Source organism: Eleutherodactylus coqui, chromosome 2 (assembly GCF_035609145.1).
Source record: "Eleutherodactylus coqui strain aEleCoq1 chromosome 2, aEleCoq1.hap1, whole genome shotgun sequence".
Lineage (NCBI taxonomy): Eukaryota > Metazoa > Chordata > Amphibia > Anura > Eleutherodactylidae > Eleutherodactylus > Eleutherodactylus coqui.
Window position 1 is genome coordinate 135,310,374 of NC_089838.1, and position 22,471 is coordinate 135,332,844.

The 22,471-nt window shown below is 44.6% G+C and overlaps 1 protein-coding gene across 1 annotated transcript in view; it reads left to right on the forward strand.

The window, feature by feature from the left end:
- The window catches only part of NUP107 (nucleoporin 107), a 75,205-nt gene that overhangs the window by 21,365 nt on the left and 31,369 nt on the right, over positions 1 to 22,471 (forward strand). Inside the window, exons 13-18 of the mRNA XM_066591610.1 lie at positions 7,459 to 7,549; positions 7,814 to 7,890; positions 9,128 to 9,187; positions 10,671 to 10,816; positions 10,902 to 10,950; positions 22,196 to 22,265. Coding sequence (XP_066447707.1) covers positions 7,459 to 7,549; positions 7,814 to 7,890; positions 9,128 to 9,187; positions 10,671 to 10,816; positions 10,902 to 10,950; positions 22,196 to 22,265 — 493 coding nt within the window. The remainder of the gene's footprint in view (positions 1 to 7,458; positions 7,550 to 7,813; positions 7,891 to 9,127; positions 9,188 to 10,670; positions 10,817 to 10,901; positions 10,951 to 22,195; positions 22,266 to 22,471) is intronic.

Here is a 22,471-nt window from a genome sequence, read left to right on the forward strand (position 1 = left end):
TTCCTGGCTCTCCCAGTATGTCGCTTTTTGCACGCGTACCTTGTGGGCTGCAGCGAGGCGCAGGGATAGGCGCAGGCGGACAGACTCCTTTTCGTCGGGAGTAGTATACGCTATGCATGGCTGCGGCAGCGGAGGGCATTATTTGCTGGGGCATTCCTGCATTCGGCTCCCCTTGAGCTTGCGGGGTGGGGGTGGGCAGGTGAGTTCACCGTGGAGGTATGGGCTCACCTGATATTCAGGGCGCTGGTTCCAGGCACAAGCCGGCGGGGGGGGGGGCGTGGCCTCGCGGGCATGGTACTTCAGGGCAACAGCTTTCAGTATGCCTTGGCCTTCTGGCTCCCTGCAGGAGTTCCTGCGATGAGGGGGCTCAATGGAGAGGGCTGCACTGCAGCCCCGGGCGCGGCAACGGCAGAATCGGAGGGGGCGTGGCCTCGTCGTGTGGCCACGCCCCCACGGGACACAAGGGGCGTGGCTTCGCGGCAATACCTTCGTGGATGGGTGTGGCCACGCCCCCTCAATGACTCCGTGCAGGGGGCGTGGCCTCGTCGGCAATGCACGCCGCCCTGCCCCCTCCCCCTTCCTTCCTCAGCACAGGTGAAGGGGGATGACATCACAGAAGCAGCCTATTGGGGACAGCGTGCCAGGGCTTAAAAACCGCCCTGCTGCTCCACTCCTTGCTGCCCTTTTCTGCTCAGCTTATACGCTGTACAGCTCAAGCTCCAGGAAAGAAAGCCCTTCAGCACCTGCAGTCTCCCGACCCAGCGGCTCCCCGGACCTCTTCGGACCTCAGCAAGGACCTGGGTAAGCTCTGCCTGGCGGCTAGCTCCCCTCTTTCGCTGCGTATCCCTCCTGCCGGCGGTTGGCATAGCAGAGGATAGCTCGCAGTTTTCTTTGCCCGGTGAAATCCCAGCACCATGTCCGACCCCAGAGCCCTGGAGGCTGGACCAGGGACAGCAAGAGTAACGCACTTTGCTTGCTCGCGCTGTAACCTAAAGTTCGCATGCGGACAGGCTGAGCCCTTTTGTAGAGATTGTCCCCCTGCGAAACAGGCGGCTGTGCAGGGCACCCATCCCCCCCATTCAGCCCCCAGCTGTGGCCGAGCCGGAGTGGGCCCGCTCCTTGTCACTGGCGGTGTCTGACCTCTCTCGGGCATCTGGCGCAATTTTGGAAAGATTAGCGCAGAACGCCTCCAGTCCGCGTGAGGAGCGCGGCCGTAGACGAAAACGGGTCAGGCCTTCGGACTCCCGGCGGCCCTCCCGGTCACCATCCTCCTCGTCACTTTTGCGCTCTTCTGGTACTAGGTCACGGCGCCTGTTGGCAGAAGATGGTTCGGACGAGGAATGGTCTGAATCCTCCTCAGGCTCTGTCGTGGAGGAGGATCAGGTCCCAAAATTTTCGGCAATGGTGGAGAGCTTAGTGGTTGCGGTGCGTGACACTTTTCAGCTCACTGAACAGGAACCACAGGCATCTGGGATATCGTTTTCTTTCAGGCAGCCTAGACGCTCTCCAAAAACCTTTCCTCCTCATGAGGACTTTGACAAGGTCCTATCTAAGGAGTGGAAGGCACCGAATAAGCGTCTTTCCAAGATGGGTTGCTTGGACGGGAAATATCCCTTCCCACAGGACTTAGTGGAGAAGTGGTCGGTCCCACCGCTAGTGGATCCACCCATTTCGCGCCTGGCTAAGCATACCGTGCTACCCACGGCAGAGTCCTCCTCCCTCAGCGATCCCAAGGATCGAGGAGTCGAGGCCTTGGCAAAGACCGTTTTTGAGGCGGCAGGGTCAGCTTTTAGGCCTGTGTTTGCCTCGTCCTGGGTCAGTAAGGCTGTTACTGACTGGGCAAAGCGGTGACGGGAAGGAATCCTCGAAGGGGCGTCAACCGAGGATCTGGTAGGCATTACACGCCAGATTGAACAAGCAGGCATGTTTCTCTGTGAGGCCTCTATGGATACAGCCAGGCTGGCGGCCCGAGCCTCCGCGGCATCGGTGGCGACTCGCCGGACCCTATGGTTAAAATCGTGGGAAGCGGATGCTTCCTCCAAGGGGTCGTTAATCAGTATGCCCTTTGTAGGATCTCGTCTTTTCAGCGCCAAGCTAGACGAGCTCATCTCAGAGGCTACAGGTGGAAAGAGCTCACTTTTGCCACAGAACCGTCCAAAGCGGTCATCTCCGCAGCACAGACGTTTCCGTTCCTATCGCCGGATGAGTCCTCATAGGGTGGAGAGAGAGGGTCCACAGGAGCGGGAACAAAGGAAGGTTCCTTCCTTTAAACCAAGCTCCTCTTGGCGGGGGCCCCTGCCCACAAAGGGTACCGAAGGCAAGCCCCCCGCATGAGGGACTGCCCCCACCTGTTTCGGACAAGGTGAGGGGGATGGCGTCTCCAATTCAGCCAGGCCTGGTCGTCTCAGGTCACAGACACCTGGGTACAGGTGGTCGTGTCCAGGGGCTATGCGATGGAGTTCCACTCACAACCGCATGACCGCTTCTTTCGGTCCAGAACCCCCCCCCCAAAAAAAAAAGGACGGCTCCGTCCGTCTGGTTCTGGACCTAAAGAAGCTGATGGTATCGTCTTCCGAGGCAATTCCTTCTGCCCTGTTCCACTCCCGCCCCTTGCAGTGGGCGATACTCTCAAGGTGGGACAGGTTAGCGTGATCCCTCGAGGGGAAGATAAGGTTTCCACCAGGAGTTCAGCTGTCACTCCAGTGGTGGTTGGACTCGCCACGCATCCAGCAGGGCAGGTCGTTCCTGCCCCTGCAGTGGTAGGTGCTGGCTACAGTCGCCAGCATGACGGGCTGGGGGTGCACCAATTCCTTTCTTTCCTCGGATGCTCAGGAGGATCAGGAAGGAAGGGCTACCAATGATTCTCATAGCCCAGATTGGCCGCGAAGAACGCGGAACTCTGAGCTCATGGACATGTTAGCAGACGCGCCCTGGCGATTACCCCTACGAAGGGATCTACTCTCTCAGGGGAACCATTAGCGGAAGTACTGTGGCGCTTGCTGTCCTGGAAGGTCGCTTTCCTGGTGGCGGTTACCTCCCTTCGTAGGGTTTCGGAGATTGCGGCGCTGTCGGCAAAACCACCCTTTACGTTTTTTTCACCAGGATAAGGTGGTGTTGCGACCGGTGCTATCTTTTTTCTAAATTTTATCAAATACATACGTTCGCGTCAGCCGACGCTTCGCTGGGTCGAAAGGTTTTACAGACGGCTGTAAACTGACCGCATGCGCTTATGATTTATTTGTACCCACCCTTGGGGACAGCTGTGGGACGTCCCACGGTCTTTGCTGTGTACCCCAATGACACGAGCGAGAAAAGAGGATTTTTTTACTCACCGTAAAATCTCTTTCTCGTCTCGTCATTGGGGGACACAGCACCCACCCCTCTTTCTTTATATGACACAGTGGTGGTCCTGGTCGGACTCGGGATTCTGTAAGTCGCACATGGTGCTGCGTGTTTTTCATTACAGTGAAATTTTTTGTTAACGTGTCATATGACTAACTATTGTTGTCTCTCTGTTCCTGCATGGCTATTCCAACTGCTGGCATGACAAACTGATTAGCCTGCTGTCGGTAGGAGGGATATAGCCAGAGGGCGGAGCTAACTTTTTTGTGCTTAGTGTCGCCTCCTAGTGGCAGAAGCTATATCCCACGGTCTTTGCTGTGTCCCCCAATGACGAGACGAGAAAGATTTTACGGTGAGTAAAAAATCCTCTTATTAAAGCAAATCTACAGGCCGGTACGATTATGCCAATACCATATTGAAATTTTTATTTTTTTTGGCAACTTTTTCAGTTAAAAAAAATAAATAAATAAAAGTTTAAATCACCCTCTTTTTGCCAGATCTATAATTAAAAAAATCTAAATCCTAAAAGAAAAATACATAATTGGTATTGCCGCGTCCATAAAAATCCGATTATCAAAGTAGTGTATTATTTACCCCGCACGGTGAACGTAGTCTGAAAAAAAAAAAAAAGCCACAAATGCACTTTTTCAGTCACACTGTCTACCAAAAAAAAGCAATAAAAAGCGGTCAAAAACTCGTATGTATTCTGACTTAGTACTAACGTAAACTACAGAAAAATGAGCCCTTGCTCAAGTTAGTCAACAGAAAAATAAGTTATTACGTGCAGAACATGCAGCAGAAAATAATTTTAAGAAATAAAATGCCTTTGAAAAAAAATACAAGTACTACAGCAAAAAAAAACTATAGAAATTTGGTATTGTAGCAATCGTACTGACACATAGAATAAAGTTATCATGTCATTTTCGTTGCAGTTTGTGCGCCGTAGTAACAAGACGCACAGAAAGATGGCAGAATGTCTTTTTTTTTTTTCATTTTACTCCACTTAGAATTTTGTAAAAGTTTTTCAGTACATTATATGGTACATTAAATAGCACCATTGACAAATACAACTCCTCCTGCAAAAAACAAGCCCTCATACAGCGACGTCGATGGATAAATAAAGGAGTTATGATTTTTTAAACGGGGGAGGAAAAGAAGAAAAGGGGGGGGGGGGGAGAAAATAAGGGACCGTGTCACTAAGGGGTTAAATAATGTACTAACTTCCTCCTCTGTTTTTTTACAAACTAAATTAAGACAAATGTTTTTATTTACTTATATATTTTTTCTTTTTCACCTTAAAATATTAGTGGATATATGGTCATAAAATAATTTAAAATGCTTGCATTCAATAGAATATTATGTTCCCTTTGCATTTTTTTCTTTGGTGAATGGATGAGGCCGGGTTTCCATGCTACAGTAACTCCACCCACAGCAGCTAATGACCACACAATAATACCAGCAAGATCATGTGGACATTAGCTGCTGCCGGTGGGCGAGGTTTGAAACATATGGTTAACACATTGGAAAAACCCGGCCAAAAAGAAAACATTCGCTACATGGTGAAGGTATATGAATTGCAAATAGAGAATGCTTGTGAAAATGAGTGGTAACATTGGAGAAGTAAACTGCATAAGGCCTTAGTCACACGGGCGTTTTTTCACGCGATTTGCGCATCGCATGACGGATGCGCATGCGCAAATCGCGTGACCGGCGCCCAAAAATCGGCCCGAAAATCTGCTCCTGGCCGCGTTTCATTAGAAACGGGCCGGAGCTGTCCAGCGCATTGCATTCAATGGAGCCGGCAATACAGCGGCTCCATTGAATGCAAGCGCTGCGGGCGAGTGTGGGATGAATTGTCGGGAAGGGGTTAAATATATAACCCCTTACCTGCAATGCATCCTTAAATGTGAAAAAATAAAAAAAAAGGATGTACTCACCTGCTCCCGGCAGCTGGAGATCCCGGCGGTCGGCCTGCAGTGGGTGTGAAGGAGGTGTGACTCAGGCTTGCCCCTGATTGGCTCAGCGCTGAGCCAATCAGAAGCAAGTCTCAGTCACACCCATTCATGAATTCATGAATGGGTGTGACTGAGATCAGCCTCTGATTGGCTCAGGCTGAGCCAATCAGGGGCAAGCCTGAGTCACACCTCCTTCACACCCACTGCAGGCCGACCGCTGGGATCTCCAGCTGCCGGGAGCTGGTGAGTACATCCTTTTTTTTTTTTTCACATTTAAGGATGCATTGCAGGTAAGGGGTTATATATTTAACCCCTTCCCGACAATTCATCCCGCGCACGCCGGCAGCCCATTGCTTTCAATGGAGGCGGCTGTATTGCCGCTCCATTGAATTTAATGGGCAAACATTGTTCTTCTCTGCCACAGCTGTTACAGCTGTGGCAGAGAAGAATGATTTGTCTTCTGTATGTTCTCAATGGGGTCGGCGCTGCTGCCGCCGGCCCCGTTGAGCGCATATAGAGAAGAGAACAGGGATCGCAGATAGGTGCGATCTGCGATTTCTGTTCTCTAATTTATCGGACGAGCGCATAAAAAGCGCTCATGTGTCCGATACCATTGCAAAGCAATGGTTTTAAAAAGTCGCCGGACGCATGCGCATGCGCAAATCGCGGCAATAAACGCCCGTGTGACTAAGCCCTAAGGGTGAACACCCACTTCTGTTTTTCTTGCGCGTTTTTTTATTTTATTTTTTTACACGATACCGCTGCGTTTTGTTTTGTTTTTTTGACGCACTTGTCAATGGGACTTTCTAATGTTAAAAACGCATCACAAGTTGGTGCGATGCGATTTTTGTCTGATGCGTTTTTAACATTAGAAAGTCCCATTGACAATCGCATGAAAAAAACGCATCAATATTGCAGCGTTTAAAAAACGCTAGTGGCAAGGCGCCCTTGGGGTGTATTCGCACTCAGTGGTTGAGATTCAAATTAAAACTACCCCCAATGGACTTATGAGGAACATGAGTTCCAACCAGGTCAGTAGAAGTTCATATTAATTTCCCATCTCAGGTTTACTCATATGATAAGCCAGATCAGAGCCTTAATGACAGGGCTTGGATGAGGCCCTTTTGACAGGGCTTGGATGAGGAATGCCCCCTGTCACATCCCTAGCTTCTGATTGGCTCAAGAGCTGAAGGTCCTGCTACCTTGATTTTCTTAAACAAGCGGCCGCCGCTCAGCTCCAGCGTTCTGACTGCAGGTACCTGGCTGCCCGTTAAATACAGAATGCAATTTAAACTCGCTACCTTCATCCACCAAGCCCTCCACAGCGCAGCACCACCCTATTTTGCCTGCGTCATCTCAATCCATCACCCAGCCCAGGCTCTCCGCTCTGCTAATGAAACTAGACTGCGCCCCTCTGATTCGAACTTCTCATTTCTGCCTCCAAGACTTCTCCAGAGCAGCATCGGCCCTCTGGAACGCACTACCAAAGGCTACCCGGGCAATCCAGGACTCGCAGAACTTTAGGCGTGCTCTAAAAACACACCTCTTCAGGGAGGCATACCGCATTCCCTAAACAAACTCCTCTGTACACCGCCTAATAACATGCTCCCTGTCCTACTGACTGCAATCCCTGCTAGCCATCATCGACTGCCCCTGCAGTCACACCGATTCAGCCGTCACACGGCTAAATGTCAGACCATTGTCTATGTGTATATCACCCCTCACTCTCCACCTCGCCATACAGTGCACATCTCCAGCCCCTTTACCTTCTGTATCACCCCATTACTTGTAGTATGTAAGCTCGTTGGAGCAGGACCCTCACCCCTACTGTTTTCATCAACTGATTACTATGTAACCATGGTTCTGTAATTTTTGTACTTTTGTCTTTTTGTATTCCCCCTGTCCTTGTAAGCGCTGCGGAATATGTTGGCGCTATACAAATAAAGATTATTACATGCCGCTGACTGAATGTGGCCACACACAAAGTATCCAATAAACACTATGTATGAATTGCCAATCTGCATCTATCTGGTGTACATTGCTAACCAGGTGTCATTCTAACCAGGAGCTATGCCAATTTGCAGTTTGTCTAAATTTGTGCTTGTTTACTATTGCTACTTTAAAGGAACAATCAACATTAATATCTTTATTCTCTCGCCAGGCACAGCGATTGTGTAAAAGATGTGGTCAAGCCTGGCGAGCAGCAACATTAGAGGGATGGAAGCTTTATCATGACCCCAACATAACTAAAGGTAGTATTACTATTGGCTCTCAAATTCTTCTAGTAGTGGCATTTACTTTCCCATCGGCTTTCTGATTCACTCTTTCACGTGCTGCAGGGATACAATGTACTGTGCACTCTGTAATATTGCATGGGACTGCATGATCAGTCCTAAGCATGTAGATGAAGGTTGGAAGGGATAGAAATATCAACATACTTTTTCTGCTTAAAGCTTAACTTGTTGTTAATTGCAGCTTTGTTGGCATGTTTTTTTTTTTGTGCTTTTTTCCTGTAGGTGGAGAATTGCAACAAGTGGAAGGCAATCCATATCGCTGTGTGTGGAAAGCGTGTTGCTGGCGTATGGCTGATGACGTAAGAGGTTTTTCATGATATATTGTACTTTTTCAGTGGTAAATTTTGGTCAATGTGTTTTTTGTTTAAAACTTTAAAAGGAAATTTGGAATAATTAGCATTTTTCAGAATTTTAAATGTTACACCTGTAAGACAGATGGCCATACACCACAAAATGGCTAATACAATTTAACATCTGCTGGCTTTATGTTGGCATCATTTTTAAATGTCCATTTAGTTTTTAAGTAGATTGTAAGTTCGGCAACAATTTTTCTATAGTCACCCCAAAAGGGTTGTGGGGACACATAGAAGGTGGGTGCGGAGACTTATAAGGCCTATGCAAGGTCCTCTTGGTAATTTATGCAAATAGGCAAGATGGGGAAAAAACCTCTGCTGCGCCACCAGTTTATGGCAGCATTTCCTTAAAAAGTCAGATTGATTATGCAGGAATTCTGCCATCCAATAGGTGGCGCTGCAGAGGTAATTTTCCATCTTCCTTATTTGCGGTTGGAAGAAAAAATATACAATAGCAGAATTGCATTAATCTGGTCATTCAGTCCACCCAAAAAATTTTGAATAAAAATCTATCAGTGTTAGGTTCAGCAAAATGGTACCAATGCAAACTACAGATCTTCCTGCAAAAAAAAAAAAACCCTATACAGCCCTATTGGCAGAAAAATAAAGTTATGGGGGTCAAAATATTTAAACAAACTATTTTTTTTTTAAAGGCATTTTATTTTTAAAGTATTACTATATAAAGAAATAAACTCTTTACATTTGGTATTGCTGTACTTGTACGGACCTACAGAATAAAGATAACGTCATTTTGCTGTACCATGAATGCCGTACAAGTAAAAACTACACTCCTCAAAGTATTCAAAATTAGCCAAATATTGAAGTGTTACAAAATTCTCACTAATTTTATTGGGAATCCATGTCCTAGTCTATATGGCGCAGATGTCTTCCCGCACATGTCACTTTATTTCCTGCATGCAGATTGTCCATCACTCTTTGGCATGGATTCTGTGCTGAATCCATGTTGGTAAATTTGCACGTGGATTTACACAGTGAAAAGAGCCGGATCTGCAGTGCACCAAAGTGCAAATTTCCTGCTTAGCCGCTGATTTATCTATGGATTTGAGGCAGAAAAATCTAATCTGGATTATCCTGTCTGAACAGGCCATAAATATTCTAGATAACATTGAAAGTACCGTATGTGTTCATCTTCACACACTTGTATGTCTGTTTTGTGTCTCAGGAGCTGTTCAATAGATATGAAAGGGCAATTTATGCCACACTGAGCGGAAACCTAAAGCAGGTAGGATTTTCATGTTTGTACTGCTTACTGTGCATATGCTCACTATTTAGTGCTACAGCTAATGGTAATCGTACAATAGTTTCATTTATGTCCAGTTCTGTTTAGATGGTTTCCCAACGCCACTTTAGTAAATGGTTGTTTTGAACTCGTTTCTCCCCTATATTAGATGTACGGTTATATATAATTTGAAGGTGCATGCTTCTATATAGCTTGTTATAGAAGACCATAGGCAGTATAATGTCACTGGTCTGTCTTGCAAATTAAGGGTGGACTACTTCACAGGTACATATAGGGAGAGTCTGGGTGTGGCGTGTTTTGCAATAACTGGGAAATCGCAGGTATACTTTGTTGGCCAGAGATGATTCAAGTGGACCCATTACAGAACTGGTGTGTAGTAAGCTGTTTCCATTGAGCAGTTTATGGAGCTCTCTACGATTCTGGGATAGATGACCTATGGGGGAGACCTATTTATAATGTGTTAAAAGGGCATTCTTCTGTCATTGAGTGAAAGGCAAGTGATCACAAGGAGTGGGCTCACTAGTGTGTGTAGGTCTGGTGTGTGGCTACTCCCAAATGAGTTCAGGCCATATTTTTACCACAGTAGGCAGCTGAATATACAGGCTGTATATTAGCCCTGGAGCAATTCGTATTGGGAAGAGGGTTGATATCGTGTCTATGATGAATATACCCCAGGAGGAAATCTCCCTGCAGCACAGGAGAATTGGTGAGTGGAGGAAGTCCCAGGCACAAGGTCACAGTCATTGCTTCAAAACAGGCCGCTATTGATGGTGAACAATCTGACTGTTATAGGAGTATAATGGGCTGAATGATAGATGCCTAACCCCCAGCACTGATGTTCGGCTGTGGTGGTCAACCAGTAGGTTCCCAGGAAGGAATATCTTACATGAAACATACGGGCTGAAGATTCTAGTTGGATAGTCCTCTTCACACTGTGTCTTCTACATGCAGCATGCCACAGTGGGGAACCAGAAGCAGACCGAGATCGAAGTATGTAGACTGGTGGGACAGCAGTCCAGCCATCAGTAGTATGTGTCCAGTCCCGGACTTAGTGGCACACTTCACAAATGTCACAAGTCTGGCTTCCTGCTTGTGGGAGCAGCTTAAAAGTTGGTTTCTTGACCATTGGTGGAGCTCGGGTATTCCAGTTGGAGGGGCCCGATAGGATGTGGCTGCAGCTTCTCTTCTGTAGATGGGCCTGACTCGTCAACATGGCAGTTCTGCTGCTGTTAATGGTGTTCATACAGTTTACCCTGTAGTATGATCAGCGGAGTGAGATGTGTTTTAAAGTGACTGGAGGCTTCTAACTATGGGTATTATGGTTTATTCATTTCATAGGCAAAGCTCCCATGATTTACTGCTTCTGTGTTGGAAGCTCAGGCAATCCCCATAACTTGTATATAATGTACAGGCTGTTCCTAAACCCTCTTGGATTTACACAAGATCATTTTATTTTGACATGCAGCTGCTTCCGGTTTGTGAAACTTGGGAAGACACAGTTTGGGCACATTTTCGAGTAATGGTGGACAGCCTGGTTGAGCAAGAGATCCGAGCATCTTTTATATCGTCTACAGAAGAAGATGAATTGCCCAGAGAATACTGGGAAGCAAAGTAAGAAGAATTTTATGGCTAGAACTGCCAGGCCAAACTGTATGCTTATGGTCTTCATTGTCGTAATGTCACTTTTGTTTTCTAGCTGGACATTAGAGAGGGTTTTTGAGGAGCTACAAGCCACTGATAAGAAGGTAAGTCATTTGGGTGACTAGGGGCTGTTTTCTAGTGGTACAGTACACATGCAATAGCTTTCGGCCGACAACTTTCATACTTCACCGTAATAGTGCACGGTTGGCTTAGCTGAGCATGCATGCTTATCTCAATGGGGAGAGGAGAATAAACCATTGTTAAACATCTGACTGTGGCGTCACTCCTGCAGAAGATCAGACATATTGAAATCCAGTATGGCTGATCCTCACTTTAACTTAGTGCTGTATATGAATCCTTTCACAGATATAGATAAAAATTAATAACGTTTATTGAGTTATTTAAAAGAACGTGGGTTTACACTGACACGAACACGCACACAAATAGGAGACAAAAACAAGAAAGAAACCAAAGAATAAGACCCTGGTTTAAGGTAAACTGGGAGATTCAGCTCTTTGATGATGGAGAGGTAAGTATATTTATCCCTTTATGGTGTACGAATGGATAACCTTACGGGATTAATATGGACATAGTTTGTTGAGGGGTAGGTGATATTCAATATATCAGATCTGGATATATCGTTCGTACTAGGATATCCTCAAACCAAGTGTGTATATGTCCTTATTGAGAAAGAGATATCAATCTAGACCTCTATTTGTATATTGGATCCCCAGTGGTGCCACATTAATTTGAAGGTTGTTTTTAGCTAGGATCTGGTCATGGTGCACTATGATAGTATTGTTGACCAGATTCCACAAAAAACATACTCTTACAATGCCAAAATTGGCTTTGGCGTACGGTAGAAGTAGGTCTACCGATTATGCGTTCGCCAAAAGGTGATATAGTGGCGTAAAAAGTAGACTTATGCTCGGAGATAGACTCAAAAGCCAAGATTGGTTTTTGCGTTTGGCAGGTGTAGGTCTACCAGTTAGTCGTTCGCAAAAAAGTAATATATTGGCGTTTAAGGAGAAGACTTATGCTTGAAGATGGGCTCGACGCGTTTCCCTACCCAATTTTTTGGATAGTTCCTCAGGAGCAAAAGGTACGTATACCATCAATACAACTTTAGTCCTTTTCCTGTGGACCATTCAAAACCAGGGTTGGTGAAAGAAAAAATTTTCTCGACAATCAATTGATTATCCGATGAATAATATCACCGGTTTCTTGTTAGAAAAATGCCACAACATATGTAGTATGCATTTCCACTAATACTCTTCTGTCTAGGTGTGCCCCTCAGATATCCACATTGGCTGTTAGGCCAGTCGATTATTGGTCACAACCGTCGGTTCAATAAGTCGATATGTGGAATAGACTAGAGCCAGGTAACCATTGGTATATATCAGTGGCTCAGCAGGAAATCATCCTATTCTGAGTTAACACCGATATACCCTTGGTTTCCTATATGTCTGAATGCTCAGTCTTATTGAGAGGTTGCATAAGCAGGGTCCCCACAGGTTAGTGAATGACTCCTGTTTTATCGGTGATACGGCTGTCTATCAGTTTCTATATAGCCAGAGTACCATACGATAATACTACTGCAATGTTCAGAAAGCCGGAGGCAAAAAGAACCCAATTGGTAATTACAGGGTTAATGCTTAGCAGAGCCGTTGTAGTTGTAATTACAAGCTCAGCAAAGCAATTGCAGAAAAAGCAGGGTCCCCACAGGTTAGTGAATGACTCCTGTTTTATCGGTGATACGGCTATCTATTAGTTTCTATATAGCCAGTGTACCATACGATAATACTACTGCAATGTTCAGAAAGCCGGAGGCAGAAAGAACCCAATTGGTAATTACAGGGTTAATGCTTAGCAGAGCCGTTGTAGTTGTAATTACAAGCTCAGCAAAGCAATTGCAGAAAAAGCCTAGACAGGAGGACAGCACTACCCCTAGAAATTAGCCCCATCCACAGTCAGATGGGACCTGGGTAAGTGGTCCAAATAGGGAGAGCAAAAGATAGTGCCTGCGGCTCTGATGGTGAGCGGCCGGCTATGAGGTGGTGAAGCTAATGTCAGGGGTTTTAAAGGGATCACTCCTCCTCTAGAGAGGAGGAGGAAGGACTGGGTAGCCTATCAAAGCCTTAAGGGGGCGGTCTCATCCGCACATTATTTATTACTCAATCCATGTGTATGTCCAAGGTAGTTATGTCATGATTTTCAGCACTGTAATTCAGGCAGAGTTATTAGGCGACCGAAACCGCAGAATCGCTGCAGTCGATCGCCCCTGCTGCCTCCCGATCGCTCTCCACACTGGCGGTGTTGTTACTTCCGCGTTCCACCTTGGAACGCTCAGCATGGTGCGTGGATGACGTCATCACGCTAATAGGACGCCCTCTGGTGTGGCGCGGTGACGTCTGTGGCGTGCCGCGTCACTATGGGGGTGGTCGGAGCGGGACGTGCGAGGCGACAGCGCTCCATATCGGAACGCCCCGTACGTTATGCAATTACGTCAGCACGTCAGGTGGACGCCAGATCGGCAGTGCCGCAGCTACGCCGCTGATGCGTTCCAGGCCGGAACGCATCACGTGATGCGCCAGCTACGTGAGCACCGCTGATCTCAAGCATTTGGAGAGCGTTATTGCCGACAAGCTGTCCCATATAATGGGCGGAGCAAGCTGGTCCAGGTAACATAGCGCTATAACTTGTAGTAAATTATAGAGAGTATATATATAGAGGTAGAGTTACTGATGGTAATCATAGTGGGAAATTAAGGCTATGAGTACAGGATTCCCTGGTATTGTTGCTACGTTTACAGACATAAACCCCTTTTTTTACATCATAGTATAATAATTTTAGCATTAGCTTGGTCAGATGTAAATCCAGTTAAATTACATTGATGCCTATTTGATATGTCAGAGACTATGTTTATAGGTGCCTAATAATTAAATATATATGGACAATGCCGTAGGGTAATACCTAGCTATGTCAATTTGAAGGTCCAATAAGTAATCATATTTTGAGGAATTAGGTAGTCAAAGCTTATAGAAAACAGTTGAAGTTCAGAATTGCGTTGAGACCGTCCGGTTTAACTGTGTTTAATCTAAAGATCCAACTGGCTTCCTTTTGCAGGAGTTTTTTATCAATATCTCCGCGTCTTGCATTGGTTCGTAAAAGTTCAATGCCTTGAAATTTTAGATCTTTTACTTCCCCATTATGAACATCGCGAAAATGATCTGCGAGTGGGGTCGATTCACCGCGGCAAATATTACCCACGTGCCCCAGGATGCGTCGCCGGAATTCTTGGATGGTCTTTCCGACGTAGTTCCTGGGGCACGGGCAAGACGCCATATAGATGATGTTACGTGTTCTACAATTTATGAAATCACGGTTTTGATAAATCTTGCCTGTACTTGCACTTATGAATGTGTTAGTCTTGGAAATAAATTTGCAAGCTACACAGTTATGGCAGGGAAAGGTCCCGGATGGTTTCTGTCTAGTAAGCCAGTTTTCTTTAGGTTCCGTTGTTAGATGACTCTTCACTAAATGATCCCGGATGTTGTGTCCTCTCCGGAATGTGATCATCGGATCAGATGGCAAAGTTTCTGTAAGGTCCGGATCGTTTTTGATTATACTCCAATAATGTTGGAGTATTTGTCGCACCTTATATGTGTCAGTATCAAAGGTTCCAATTATCCTTGGAATCGGGGTCTCTTCTCTTGTTTTATGAACAAGCAGATCCTGTCTTGATTGTTTTTTTGCGTGTTTATATGCACTCTCAATGATATTACATGGATAGTCCCTGTCCAGAAATCTTTGTCTTAGACCATTGCTTTTCTGTTCAAACTCGTGGTCGTCAGAACAGTTCCGTCTAACCCTCAAGAACTGTCCCTTCGGGATACCGCGTTTAAGGGCGAATGGGTGGTGACTATCCCATTTTAGGAGGCTATTCGTCGCTGTTGTCTTACGATGAAGTGTGGAGGAGATGGTACCATCCTCTCTTTTAGATATCCATAAATCTAGAAAGGCTACTGATTTCAAGTTAATCTCTGCTGTTAGTTTCAGATTTAAGTCATTAATGTTAAGTGTGTTTATGAAACTTTGAAGAGATATTTCGGTGCCTGCCCATAGAATCAAGATATCGTCTATAAAGCGTAGCCATAATACAATTTTGTCCGACCACTCGTTGTTGGTATAGACGAACTTTTCCTCCCACCAGCCCAGGTAGAGATTGGCGTACGATGGGGCACATGATGTCCCCATCGCCGTCCCCCTGGACTGGTGGAAGTACTTCGTATCGAAAAGAAAGTAATTGTGGGTTAGCACAAAAGACAAGAATTCCAGGACATGGTGACTGTGTTGCGAGAATTGGAGGCCCCTTTGTTCAAGGAAAAATTGCGTCGCTTGGATACCTCCTGTGTGAGGGATGGAACTATAAAGAGATTCCACGTCAAGTGTCACAAGAAGAGTATCTGGGTCAACAGTGATTCCCTCCAGCATTTTGAGAACATCTGTAGTGTCTTGTACATGGGACCTTAGTGAAGTGACGAACGGTCTCAAGATTTTATCTATATAGACACTTAAGTTTTGTGTAAGATTGTTCACTCCGGAGACTATAGGTCTTCCACGGAGAGGGTTGAGTCCCTTATGTATTTTAGGAAGGGCATAGAAAGTCGCAATGGTCGGATGTTCTAGATAGATAAAGTCACACTCTTGTTGAGTAATGCATTTAGCTTCAAGAGCCTTTTGTAAGAGATTTCTGAGTTCCAGCTGATAGCGTAAAGTGGGATCAGAGGGTAGTATCTTATAAGTGGATGTATCTTTTAGTATTTGATGACACATCGTTACATAATTTTCCCTGTTCATAATTACTACATTGCCTCCCTTATCGGCTGATTTTATAACCAGGTTGGTATTGGTTTTTAATTTTTGTAATGCCGCACTTTCCTTTTGAGTTAAATTTGATTGTGTTTTACGGGGTTTAATTAACTTGAGATCTTCTGTTACTAATCTTTCAAAAATGTCCAATTCTGGACAGGAGAAAGATGGAGGATTTTTTGTACTGGATGGCTTCAAATCAGTAAATGGTCCAACTCCCATCGGTCTCATATTTTCATCCTCAAGTTGCTGCAGGAGATCCAGTGCTGGAAGATCAGTTGATTCCAGTCCCAGTTCCCTTGCGCGTTCACGTGTTTTCAGAAGGGGAATTAGGCTATCAATCACAAAGCTATTCTTTGGACACATGTTTTAAAGAACTAACCACACAATACCGCGAATTTACGCGAAATTGGTGGGAAGTTCAAGGTCTGCAGAGATATGATGAACACAAAATAGTCCCGAGGGGCCTGAGAAACCCTATTATTCCGCCCAGGAGAATAAAAAATCCGGACTTCATTAAAAAATGGGAAAATGAGTCCACATCTTTTTCTCTCCAACTGATCAAACTTTTACTTGAGGAGGAGAAACAAACACTAACTGACAATCAGAAAAAACTAAATGATCTATTAGAGAAAGCTAAAACCTTTGCCTCTGACGCAGACTTTGCAGCAAAGGAAAAGATTTTACAGATAAATATAGAGAAACTGACGTCTCAAATAAAGGAACGTAAACATATCCAATTTAATCGGGATCTCCAAGACTTTAAAACCAACAAAGTCTATTTGGAGAGAGACACACGTTCCGAGACAGACGCCAGCTCCTCTGAAGTCGACCACTCTGATAGTGAAAGAAATAGACCGAGAAGAACTCCTAAACCTCCCAGACGGCCACGTAATCCTCCACAACAACGGGGTCGCGGTAGAAGAACACAAGCTGAAAGTTTTTTAGAACAGCCCATCACACAATACTTCCTACGAGGAAGAAGAGAATTTTGAATCCAAATATGTGTGCATATGTGAGGGGCTACTCGGGCGCAAACCCAGACAGGACCCCCACATACTCGAAGCCTAAATCTACAGATAGATTACAAATAATTAACCTGTCTGATTACACTCTATCGGGTGAAGAGCAACAAGTGCTGGAGAGGGGGCTGTCCTTCGTCCCCACGACCAAATTCGATGCGTTCGTGTGGGCGAAGGACATCTCCCTCTTCACGCGTAAATTAAGATGGCGCAAATTCTTTATGACAAAGAACCGTGAACGCGCAAGGGAACTGGGACTGGAATCAACTGATCTTCCAGCACTGGATCTCCTGCAGCAACTTGAGGATGAAAATATGAGACCGATGGGAGTTGGACCATTTACTGATTTGAAGCCATCCAGTACAAAAAATCCTCCATCTTTCTCCTGTCCAGAATTGGACATTTTTGAAAGATTAGTAACAGAAGATCTCAAGTTAATTAAACCCCGTAAAACACAATCAAATTTAACTCAAAAGGAAAGTGCGGCATTACAAAAATTAAAAACCAATACCAACCTGGTTATAAAATCAGCCGATAAGGGAGGCAATGTAGTAATTATGAACAGGGAAAATTATGTAACGATGTGTCATCAAATACTAAAAGATACATCCACTTATAAGATACTACCCTCTGATCCCACTTTACGCTATCAGCTGGAACTCAGAAATCTCTTACAAAAGGCTCTTGAAGCTAAATGCATTACTCAACAAGAGTGTGACTTTATCTATCTAGAACATCCGACCATTGCGACTTTCTATGCCCTTCCTAAAATACATAAGGGACTCAACCCTCTCCGTGGAAGACCTATAGTCTCCGGAGTGAACAATCTTACACAAAACTTAAGTGTCTATATAGATAAAATCTTGAGACCGTTCGTCACTTCACTAAGGTCCCATGTACAAGACACTACAGATGTTCTCAAAATGCTGGAGGGAATCACTGTTGACCCAGATACTCTTCTTGTGACACTTGACGTGGAATCTCTTTATAGTTCCATCCCTCACACAGGAGGTATCCAAGCGACGCAATTTTTCCTTGAACAAAGGGGCCTCCAATTCTCGCAACACAGTCACCATGTCCTGGAATTCTTGTCTTTTGTGCTAACCCACAATTACTTTCTTTTCGATACGAAGTACTTCCACCAGTCCAGGGGGACGGCGATGGGGACATCATGTGCCCCATCGTACGCCAATCTCTACCTGGGCTGGTGGGAGGAAAAGTTCGTCTATACCAACAACGAGTGGTCGGACAAAATTGTATTATGGCTACGCTTTATAGACGATATCTTGATTCTATGGGCAGGCACCGAAATATCTCTTCAAAGTTTCATAAACACACTTAACATTAATGACTTAAATCTGAAACTAACAGCAGAGATTAACTTGAAATCAGTAGCCTTTCTAGATTTATGGATATCTAAAAGAGAGGATGGTACCATCTCCTCCACACTTCATCGTAAGACAACAGCGACGAATAGCCTCCTAAAATGGGATAGTCACCACCCATTCGCCCTTAAACGCGGTATCCCGAAGGGACAGTTCTTGAGGGTTAGACGGAACTGTTCTGACGACCACGAGTTTGAACAGAAAAGCAATGGTCTAAGACAAAGATTTCTGGACAGGGACTATCCATGTAATATCATTGAGAGTGCATATAAACACGCAAAAAAACAATCAAGACAGGATCTGCTTGTTCATAAAACAAGAGAAGAGACCCCGATTCCAAGGATAATTGGAACCTTTGATACTGACACATATAAGGTGCGACAAATACTCCAACATTATTGGAGTATAATCAAAAACGATCCGGACCTTACAGAAACTTTGCCATCTGATCCGATGATCACATTCCGGAGAGGACACAACATCCGGGATCATTTAGTGAAGAGTCATCTAACAACGGAACCTAAAGAAAACTGGCTTACTAGACAGAAACCATCCGGGACCTTTCCCTGCCATAACTGTGTAGCTTGCAAATTTATTTCCAAGACTAACACATTCATAAGTGCAAGTACAGGCAAGATTTATCAAAACCGTGATTTCATAAATTGTAGAACACGTAACATCATCTATATGGCGTCTTGCCCGTGCCCCAGGAACTACGTCGGAAAGACCATCCAAGAATTCCGGCGACGCATCCTGGGGCACGTGGGTAATATTTGCCGCGGTGAATCGACCCCACTCGCAGATCATTTTCGCGATGTTCATAATGGGGAAGTAAAAGATCTAAAATTTCAAGGCATTGAACTTTTACGAACCAATGCAAGACGCGGAGATATTGATAAAAAACTCCTGCAAAAGGAAGCCAGTTGGATCTTTAGATTAAACACAGTTAAACCGGACGGTCTCAACGCAATTCTGAACTTCAACTGTTTTCTATAAGCTTTGACTACCTAATTCCTCAAAATATGATTACTTATTGGACCTTCAAATTGACATAGCTAGGTATTACCCTACGGCATTGTCCATATATATTTAATTATTAGGCACCTATAAACATAGTCTCTGACATATCAAATAGGCATCAATGTAATTTAACTGGATTTACATCTGACCAAGCTAATGCTAAAATTATTATACTATGATGTAAAAAAAGGGGTTTATGTCTGTAAACGTAGCAACAATACCAGGGAATCCTGTACTCATAGCCTTAATTTCCCACTATGATTACCATCAGTAACTCTACCTCTATATATATACTCTCTATAATTTACTACAAGTTATAGCGCTATGTTACCTGGACCAGCTTGCTCCGCCCATTATATGGGACAGCTTGTCGGCAATAACGCTCTCCAAATGCTTGAGATCAGCGGTGCTCACGTAGCTGGCGCATCACGTGATGCGTTCCGGCCTGGAACGCATCAGCGGCGTAGCTGCGGCACTGCCGATCTGGCGTCCACCTGACGTGCTGACGTAATTGCATAACGTACGGGGCGTTCCGATATGGAGCGCTGTCGCCTCGCACGTCCCGCTCCGACCACCCCCATAGTGACGCGGCACGCCACAGACGTCACCGCGCCACACCAGAGGGCGTCCTATTAGCGTGATGACGTCATCCACGCACCATGCTGAGCGTTCCAAGGTGGAACGCGGAAGTAACAACACCGCCAGTGTGGAGAGCGATCGGGAGGCAGCAGGGGCGATCGACTGCAGCGATTCTGCGGTTTCGGTCGCCTAATAACTCTGCCTGAATTACAGTGCTGAAAATCATGACATAACTACCTTGGACATACACATGGATTGAGTAATAAATAATGTGCGGATGAGACCGCCCCCTTAAGGCTTTGATAGGCTACCCAGTCCTTCCTCCTCCTCTCTAGAGGAGGAGTGATCCCTTTAAAACCCCTGACATTAGCTTCACCACCTCATAGCCGGCCGCTCACCATCAGAGCCGCAGGCACTATCTTTTGCTCTCCCTATTTGGACCACTTACCCAGGTCCCATCTGACTGTGGATGGGGCTAATTTCTAGGGGTAGTGCTGTCCTCCTGTCTAGGCTTTTTCTGCAATTGCTTTGCTGAGCTTGTAATTACAACTACAACGGCTCTGCTAAGCATTAACCCTGTAATTACCAATTGGGTTCTTTCTGCCTCCGGCTTTCTGAACATTGCAGTAGTATTATCGTATGGTACACTGGCTATATAGAAACTAATAGATAGCCGTATCACCGATAAAACAGGAGTCATTCACTAACCTGTGGGGACCCTGCTTTTTCTGCAATTGCTTTGCTGAGCTTGTAATTACAACTACAACGGCTCTGCTAAGCATTAACCCTGTAATTACCAATTGGGTTCTTTTTGCCTCCGGCTTTCTGAACATTGCAGTAGTATTATCGTATGGTACTCTGGCTATATAGAAACTGATAGACAGCCGTATCACCGATAAAACAGGAGTCATTCACTAACCTGTGGGGACCCTGCTTATGCAACCTCTCAATAAGACTGAGCATTCAGACATATAGGAAACCAAGGGTATATCGGTGTTAACTCAGAATAGGATGATTTCCTGCTGAGCCACTGATATATACCAATGGTTACCTGGCTCTAGTCTATTCCACATATCGACTTATTGAACCGACGGTTGTGACCAATAATCGACTGGCCTAACAGCCAATGTGGATATCTGAGGGGCACACCTAGACAGAAGAGTATTAGTGGAAATGCATACTACATATGTTGTGGCATTTTTCTAACAAGAAACCGGTGATATTATTCATCGGATAATCAATTGATTGTCGAGAAAATTTTTTCTTTCACCAACCCTGGTTTTGAATGGTCCACAGGAAAAGGACTAAAGTTGTATTGATGGTATACGTACCTTTTGCTCCTGAGGAACTATCCAAAAAATTGGGTAGGGAAACGCGTCGAGCCCATCTTCAAGCATAAGTCTTCTCCTTAAACGCCAATATATTACTTTTTTGCGAACGACTAACTGGTAGACCTACACCTGCCAAACGCAAAAACCAATCTTGGCTTTTGAGTCTATCTCCGAGCATAAGTCTACTTTTTACGCCACTATATCACCTTTTGGCGAACGCATAATCGGTAGACCTACTTCTACCGTACGCCAAAGCCAATTTTGGCATTGTAAGAGTATGTTTTTTGTGGAATCTGGTCAACAATACTATCATAGTGCACCATGACCAGATCCTAGCTAAAAACAACCTTCAAATTAATGTGGCACCACTGGGGATCCAATATACAAATAGAGGTCTAGATTGATATCTCTTTCTCAATAAGGACATATACACACTTGGTTTGAGGATATCCTAGTACGAACGATATATCCAGATCTGATATATTGAATATCACCTACCCCTCAACAAACTATGTCCATATTAATCCCGTAAGGTTATCCATTCGTACACCATAAAGGGATAAATATACTTACCTCTCCATCATCAAAGAGCTGAATCTCCCAGTTTACCTTAAACCAGGGTCTTATTCTTTGGTTTCTTTCTTGTTTTTGTCTCCTATTTGTGTGCGTGTTCGTGTCAGTGTAAACCCACGTTCTTTTAAATAACTCAATAAACGTTATTAATTTTTATCTATATCTGTGAAGGGTTTCGAAAAATTTATATATAGATTTCTATACCACTGTGATTTCTGTATATGAATCCTTATTTTATATCTAGGAGACAATTTCATCACAGTGCATCAGTTTTATTTGGATTGCTACCCTAAAGCATACCAGAATTAGTGACAAATAACACAAAACGTTGGGAGCTTTGCATTTATCAAATGTTGTTTTTTCTAGTGCTGAATAGCATGATAGCAGATGGGTTGCTATAAATTATTTTAAATATGGGGTTTGTGGGGTTTCAGTACTTGCTAGTATTTTCAGCACCCATAACATTACACCTGTGCATGTAATTTAACGCATGCTCCATCTATTGTGTTAAGCATTAAATTTGTCTTAATTGCAATGTAAGAAAATCAAACAATTTTTTTTCCCCAGAGAGTGTTAGAAGAAAATAAAGAGCATTACCATATCGTTCAGAAGTATATAATTCTGGGAGATGTTGATGGTAAGTGTCATAAATATTACTATATGTTTGTGTGGTGTATTGCTAGAAATGTATGTTGTATTTAATTATACTCCTAAAATTAATGGTTACAATCACAGAAAGGGAAATATAAACGAAATCACAGACAATGGCCATATACTGATACATTAGGACAGGCATGAACACCAACTATCCCCCAACATGCAGACAACCAAACTGCTAAATGG